This window comes from Helianthus annuus, chromosome 17 (genome assembly GCF_002127325.2).
Source record: "Helianthus annuus cultivar XRQ/B chromosome 17, HanXRQr2.0-SUNRISE, whole genome shotgun sequence".
NCBI classification, from domain to species: domain Eukaryota; kingdom Viridiplantae; phylum Streptophyta; class Magnoliopsida; order Asterales; family Asteraceae; genus Helianthus; species Helianthus annuus.
Window position 1 is genome coordinate 1,571,464 of NC_035449.2, and position 7,236 is coordinate 1,578,699.

Sequence of the window (7,236 nt, forward strand, 5' to 3'; positions counted from 1 at the left end):
ACATGTTTATATACTTATTATCATGTTTTATGATTGTCAAAACAGGTTCCATAACATATATATCACAGATTATGCTTAAATTGCTAAAATAGCTTTCTGTTGACTTTTTAACCGCACGTTTGACTCGATAATTGACATAGTTAGAGTGGTGATCAGGGGGAACCATTTTAGAGGTTTAATACCCACATAAATACCAACTCATAACCATTTTTGATTCGTCATAAGACTGAACCATTTGCAAGATATTGCAATGACAACCGTTAGTTACGACGGTTGCGTTTATGAGCTATAATTATGGAAATGCAAGACCAAATTGATTGTGAACGACTTACAGAAGTTGCTTCTTGATTATAGAACAGAAGAGAAGCTAGGGAGCTCTTGAAATGATCAGTTGTAAGTGTTTTGTGTTGTGTGATTTGTTATGCACAAGGTGTGGCTATTTATAGCCAAAGGAAGCAACTTATGATCATTACAAGCACTACAATCAGTCCAGAGCTGATGGGTAGATGTCCCCTAAGTGTATGGGTTGAGCATAGGGTGCCCATGCCCCATAATTATGTGCATGATCGTTCACAAGCTCCAAAAGTCAAGAAACTACAACTTTCTGCATCTGGGCGTCGTACGCGACCCGCATGGATATTCCATGCAACTCTTACGCGGGTCGCCTGGGATCAGAAAATCAGACGCGTAATAGAGGAGGCTCGCGGCCCGCCTCAACTTATGTTTAAACCTTACGCGGGTCGCGTGAGGTTATATTTTCTGAATTTTTCAAATCTTTTATAATGATTACAGAATCGGGCCATTAATAACGAAATCTTTCGTAATGATTTGCCTGACCTTTCGGATTTGAAGGGGTAACTTTGCGGTTTGGCCCTCGGTTATTTACCGATAGGGGCCTCGTGTTATTTACCCGCATTATTAAGTCCCCGGTTTATTTATTTAATTATTCTGAAAGCCTTAACTTTCATTGTTGACGCTTTTAACCCTTCTTCTACGAATTCGATCGTATCTTTCTCGTTTCATATCGAAACTTCGCGAAATTTATATATATTATTTTAGTGAGGGTATAATACCGTTACAAAGTCTTTGGAACGTTAAAGGGTCACTCAGAGGTATTATTAAACATGTTGACACAGTTAACCCCTGTAGTTTGTAATCTCTCACTTTCTTCCGCGTTTTGTTTTTGTACGATCTATAATTTATTCGTTTGAAGGTTTAAGCATTATTTAGGGATACTATACAGTATATTTACCATTGTTGACATTTATAACCCTCGAATTTATATACTTTCAAGGTTTGTCAAAATTAGTCCTTTATTTATTATAGATGCCACGTGTAAACAAATGACACGTGTTAACACATCATTGGACACAAAATTTCGAGGTGTTACAATGGATCAACCCGATTGAATTTGGTAAGATAACGAAACTATTATTTGATTAGGGTACAACCACTTAAACACAATTTACAACCATACATGCATACAAAACAGATTAAATTTGGTTAGATAATGAAACCATTATTTGATTAAGATACAATAACTTAAGCAGAATTTACAAAAATGTTACAAAATAATAATATATAAATAAATTAGATAATGAACATCAATTTAAGCACAATGTACAACTATTTTGATTAAGATACAACAATTTAAACACAATGTACAACTATAAATGCATACTTTTGTTACAAATTAATTAATAGTATATAATATCATGAATATAATACATGAGTGTATATCCAAAAACAATAAAAATATATAAATACGTAATTGTTTTAAGTATTAAACTCTTGTTGGACCATTAAATAGCTAAAATTGAACCACATGAGGTATCAAATCAGTTAAACGAACTGACTTGTTTTAGTTCGTTAGTTTATGTGTTGTGGGAGATGTGAAAAGGGCATGAGCCCCCTCAACCCACCATCACATCTTACATTTCACCTCCTCACAACAAATGTCGATGGGTGTGATAGCCGAAAGCTGAAACTATTCACCACTTTGCATGACGTTTGGGTAATACACTTTTTTTTCATATTTCACATTCACCACAATCATATAAACATATATGTTTTAAATAATATAATTATTTTCGATTAAGGGCATGTTTGGGTAAGCTTTTTGAAACAACTTATTGACTTATTGGATTTTTGAAAAGTCATAAGCTCTAAAATGATGTTTGGCAAAGAGGGTGTATGTGATGGGGAAAAGCCGATAAGTCAATAAATCACAAAATCCTGACTTTTCCAAGAAGCCAATAAGTCAATAAGTTGTTTCAATAAGCTTACCCAAACATGCCCTAAATAGTTAGATTGATGACAAATGAGTTGATGTAAAATCTAATGGTATTTGGTTTGGGATAAAAAAAATATAAAACAAAAGTATTGTGGGTTGTTGAAGTAGTGAAAGTGTGAAACCAAGCCGTTCGACCACATATTTTTCTTCGGTCGATCAGAGAGAAAGAAGGGATTGTCGGCTGGAGGCAGAATAATGGCGGTTCCGGAAGCACCTCTACGCTTTGTGGGCGTTCCTAAGAACTCCGCCGCCTTTCGCCTCATGAAACAAATGGTTAGTTTGTTTGATTTCGTTGGTTTTAGCAATTAATAGCCTCGAATATATGTTTGATTGATTGATGGGTTATGATTGTAGGGGTGGGAAGAAGGGGAAGGTCTAGGCAAGGACAAACAAGGGATTAAAGGTTATGTTAGGGTTACCAACAAGCAAGATACTCTTGGTAATCTTTCTTACACTTTAAATGAATCACATGATCTATATGTTTCTTGCCTTTATTATTTAACAAACAGTAATTGTTGCTACCTAAAAAAGTTAGAAACTTGGAAGTTGGAATGTCTTGAACGAGTGCCGATGGCTTAATCGATAGATTTTGATGTAACGAAGATAGATACATAGATATACTTGGTGCTTAAGCGCGAGGCACACACGCTGTGGCTTTTTGCTCAGCGCCTAGAGTAATTACAAGAAGCCCCAAAAAGGCGCGCTTTTTTGGGATTTTTCTGGGCTTTTTTTGGCCTGGGCCGCTTGCCGCTTGTACCTGAGGCGTTTTTATGCATCCAACTGTTGTACCTTGGGTTTTTTTGGCTTGTACATGCAGCTAAAATCATACAAAAACCTTACTTGTTGCTATATTTTGGGCAGGGAAAAGCTAAAAACCTATGGGACATATAAAAATATATATAATTAACTTGCGCCTCGGGTACGAAAAGCCCGCCGCCTTGCGCCTCGGTTTTAGACCTCGTCGCTTTTGTGCGCCTCTCGCTTTTTAAAACCAAGTAGATACATGGATCTGAAGTTCTTAGTTGTTCTGTTTATAAAGGTTAAAGGAGACAACTCGGGATGTAACTGTTTGTTTTTAAGGTATCTGTATAAACGTGTTTAATGTAACTTTGATGCAAAGCAGGTGTTGGTTTAGAGAAGCCAAACGCGTGGGCGTTTGATACTACACAGTTCGATAACATTCTTAAAAAATTGAAAGTGGTAAGTTCTCTTTGTTTCTCTCTCATCATAAGAGCTGCTTATTTCTCATCTTTTTCATGGGTTTTATCGTTAACTTTTTTCATGTAAAATTTGACAGCAAGCAGCAGAAATTAAAAATGACAAAGGTATGCTTAAGGTAACTGTTCCATAGCTTATACACAGAATGGTGATGTGGCATTTATTAATTTATGATTTTTGTTTTTTTTCCTGCTTAACATCTTAAAGCTACGGGAGAGGACGGTGACCAAAAAACAAATCCGGCCAAGGACCGCAGTGAAACGGTTATCAAGTCTACACGTCCTCAAGGAAGGTCCGTCGTCTTGCAAAGATTGAGTTTATTTTTTTATTATCGTGATATATAAGTATTGATTAGATGGAGTTTTATTCGTTTGCTATCAGATACAAGAGAAGGGAGAGAGGAAAACTTGTCGACACATATTCTGCTAAGGATCTTGAAGAAATTCTTGTATGTTTTTCTATTTTGAGCTAGATTTTGTGGTTTTTTTTTTCTAATGTTTATGCTTTATAAATTTGGATACTAAAGAGTTGATTGGAGACAGGCGTGACGGCAATGCTATTATATTTTACCGATATACCACCATTAAACCCTTGGGTAAATTAGAGGTTTCTTACATGATATTCTGCAGGTCAAAAAGGTAGATGATAGTGCTGAGCCCGAGCCCGAGCTTGCTAATTGTCAGTCTCGAGACTCAGATTTGGTAGAAGCATCTGATAATACTGAAGAAGGTACGTTTCATGCTATCTACGTTTTTCTACTATTACTCATATGCTTTCTTGCTATTTAAAAAAATGCCTTTATTAACAGTCGAAGATGAAAAAGAAATTTCCCGGGAGTGGTGGGGTAACAAATTTGGATTTGTATCGGGTGGGTTACTTGGAGCTCAATCCAAGAGAAAGAAGTCTCTTACAAATCAAGGCTGTAACAAGAGGACTGCATTTCATGAGGATGATCAAGAAAATCTTTACAAACTTGTACAAGTATGTACTTTGTCACGTACCTTTATTATTTTACAGAGTGAATTTCAAGGATTGTCCTTTATCTTTATACCCATTTTCAGGCGCTGTCCTTTATGTTTAAAATTGACGAGTTTTGTCCTTTATGTTTTCATATCATACACGTTTTGTCCTTTAGGCCTAACCCAGTTAGTTTTTTCAGTTAAATTTGGTCATGTGCTTTGCACATGAGGGCATTTTTGTCAATTCAAAGGTTGCAGAAGCTTTGAGCTGTAAATCTGCCGTTGAATGTGCCTTTGAATTGACAAAAATGTCCTCACGTGCAAAGCATATGACCAAATTTAACTGAAAAAACTAACTGTGTTAGGCCTAAAGGACAAAACGTGTATGATATGAAAACATAAAGGACAAAACTCGTCAATTTTGAACATAAAGGACAGCGCCTGAAAATGGGTATAAAGATAAAGGACAATTCTTGAAATTCACTCTTATTTTACACAACTCTGTTCATTTTTTTATTATTATAATTTTTCTTTGCAGGATAAAGCAACTTCTGGAAAACAGGGACTTGGTATAAAGGATCGTCCAAGAAAAGTAGCCGGGGTGCACTTTCAAGGTAAGAAAACGTCATTCAGCGATAGTGAGAGCGAAGAGTCTGAATCTGAACCGGAACCGGAACCTGAACCCGAAGATAATAATGGAAAATCGAAGTTTACATCAGAATCAGAAAAACGTAGTGAATCTAAGCTGAAGCTAAAGAAGCTGTGCACAAAGCTTCTTTCGCAAGTAAGATATTTAATTCGTGCTGGACCTTTCTAGAAGCCTAGTGATACTTTATTTTGCGCTAATCGGTTTATTTTTGTAGGAACCTGAGAGGTCATTGAAGCTTAAACAACTTATGGCTCTTGTTGATGAACATCATTCAATCTTTAACAACTTCTCTTCGAAAAAGCACGCTCTTGCATTTTTTAAAAACAAGGTATGACTGCCATTTAAAAACTCGTTTAGTAATGAAAGTTGATTCAGCTTATGCTTTAACACGTAAAATTAAATTAGAGTTAACTGCCATTTTCGTCCCTGTGGTTTGGTGGAAAATGCCACTTTAGTAAAAAAAAAAAAATTGCGCCAGTTTGGTCCTCAACGTTTTTGAAACGTGCCACTTCAGTCCAAAAAGATAACGCGTCGTTAAAAACGTTGAGGACGGAACTAGCGCAAGGCGTTATCTTTTTGGATTGAAGTGGCACGTTTGAAAAATGTTGAGGACGGAAGTCGCGCAAATTTTCTTTTTGGACTGAAGTGGCATTTTCCACCAAACGACAGGGACGAAAATGATAGTTAACTCATTAAATTAAAACTTTAGGTTTAATGGGTCAAAGTTTCTCAATTAAAGTTGACACTAATAATTCATAAGGAAAAAGTTTTGGTTGGGACGAACCATTAGTAATTAGTGTTTATCCTCGCAGCTTGAAAGCAGTTCAAAGTTTATCGTCGAAGGAAAGAGAGTTCGTCTCTCGTCAAAATGAGAACAGTTCTGACAAAGTTGAGTGTAGAGATTTGCCAATACACGTATTCCGGTTTTGTTACAAATTCAGATTTTGTAGCAGGTAATTATATTTCTTGTGATCAATTTATCCCAATATTCATTACAGGTTTAAAAGCTTTGAACTATTTTTTAAATAATTGATTTGTTGTATAAGATATAATACCGCTTTATAATAATTAAATTTATGAGATTTTAAGCATTTTTGCGACTTTATACAATACCGCTTTAATAACTAAATTTAGAGTTAATTACTGTTTTCGTCCCTATGGTTTGTCAAAAATCACTATTTCAGTCCAATAGTTTAAAAACTGCGATTTCAGTCCCTGTGGTTTCACTTTCGTAACCATTTCAGTCCACCTCGTAACCATTTCAGTCCCTGTACTTACAGAATAAATGGATTGAATGGTTACGAAAGTGAAACCACAGGGACTGAAATCGCAATTTTTAAACTAATGGACTAAAATAGTGATTTTTGACAAACCACAGGGACGAAAACAGTAATTAACTCTTAAATTTATGAGATTTTAAGCATTTTTGCGACTTTATACGTTGCTTGACATGGTGCACTTATTCAACCATTTTCATTTAGAGCGTAGTTGAAAGTGTATATTGTAACAGTAACACATAAATATGTATTGAATACGCAATTATTGTAATAAGACATTTGGATAATTTTCTTTTCAAATACGCAACTGTTGTAGGGACTGAAGTAGCGATACGCCATCCAGCGTGCCATACGTCAAACGCACTGTCTTACGCCTAGTATACACTCAAATTTGCTTAAAACTTGTGATGTATCATGTATGCGTAGTTGGTGATCAATTTTTGTTTGGATTTATTATTTAGATTTTTTTAGGGATGTACTTAGCAAAGCTAATATATATTTACAATGTCTACTTTATGGTAAGTTGTCCGAGAATGGATGATCGGATGAACAAGTCTCGAGTAAGAAGAGTTGAACTCAGTTCGTTTGTAATAAAACTTTTATTAGAGGTGCATAAAATACCCGGTTCCGGACCCAACCCGGAACCAACTCCTACTTTACCCGAACTACGGGTACAAACCAGTTCCAGATCCGGACGAAGAAAAAGGAACCGAACCGGAATCACTAGAACTAGTTCCACCTCTACCCTGTAAAAACCTAGATCCGAACCGGCCAAAACCCGAAAAAAAAAACCTTGGCCAAACACTGGTAAAAAACCCAAAGGTAACCCAAACCGGTTGT

The 7,236-nt window shown here is 36.0% G+C and overlaps 1 protein-coding gene across 2 annotated transcripts; it reads left to right on the forward strand.

Moving 5' to 3' along the window:
- The first annotated feature begins 2,386 nt into the window (after positions 1–2,386).
- On the forward strand, positions 2,387–6,918 carry LOC110921973 (uncharacterized G-patch domain protein DDB_G0278987). 2 transcript variants are annotated; one of them, XR_002582744.2, is made up of 12 exons: positions 2,387–2,566; positions 2,648–2,732; positions 3,417–3,493; positions 3,591–3,618; positions 3,719–3,803; positions 3,893–3,959; positions 4,141–4,240; positions 4,320–4,492; positions 5,009–5,254; positions 5,334–5,447; positions 5,932–6,072; positions 6,713–6,918. XR_002582744.2 is itself a non-coding variant. In XM_022166295.2 (11 exons), exons 1-11 carry the CDS (start codon positions 2,489–2,491, stop codon positions 5,989–5,991), a joined length of 1,113 nt encoding a protein of 370 aa, XP_022021987.1. In that variant the 5' UTR covers positions 2,387–2,488; the 3' UTR covers positions 5,992–6,148. The 2 variants fall into 2 exon arrangements, 1 of the variants encoding a protein (XP_022021987.1); XM_022166295.2 differs by lacking the exon at positions 6,713–6,918 and having other exon boundaries at positions 5,932–6,148.
- The last annotated feature ends 318 nt before the right edge of the window (positions 6,919–7,236 follow it).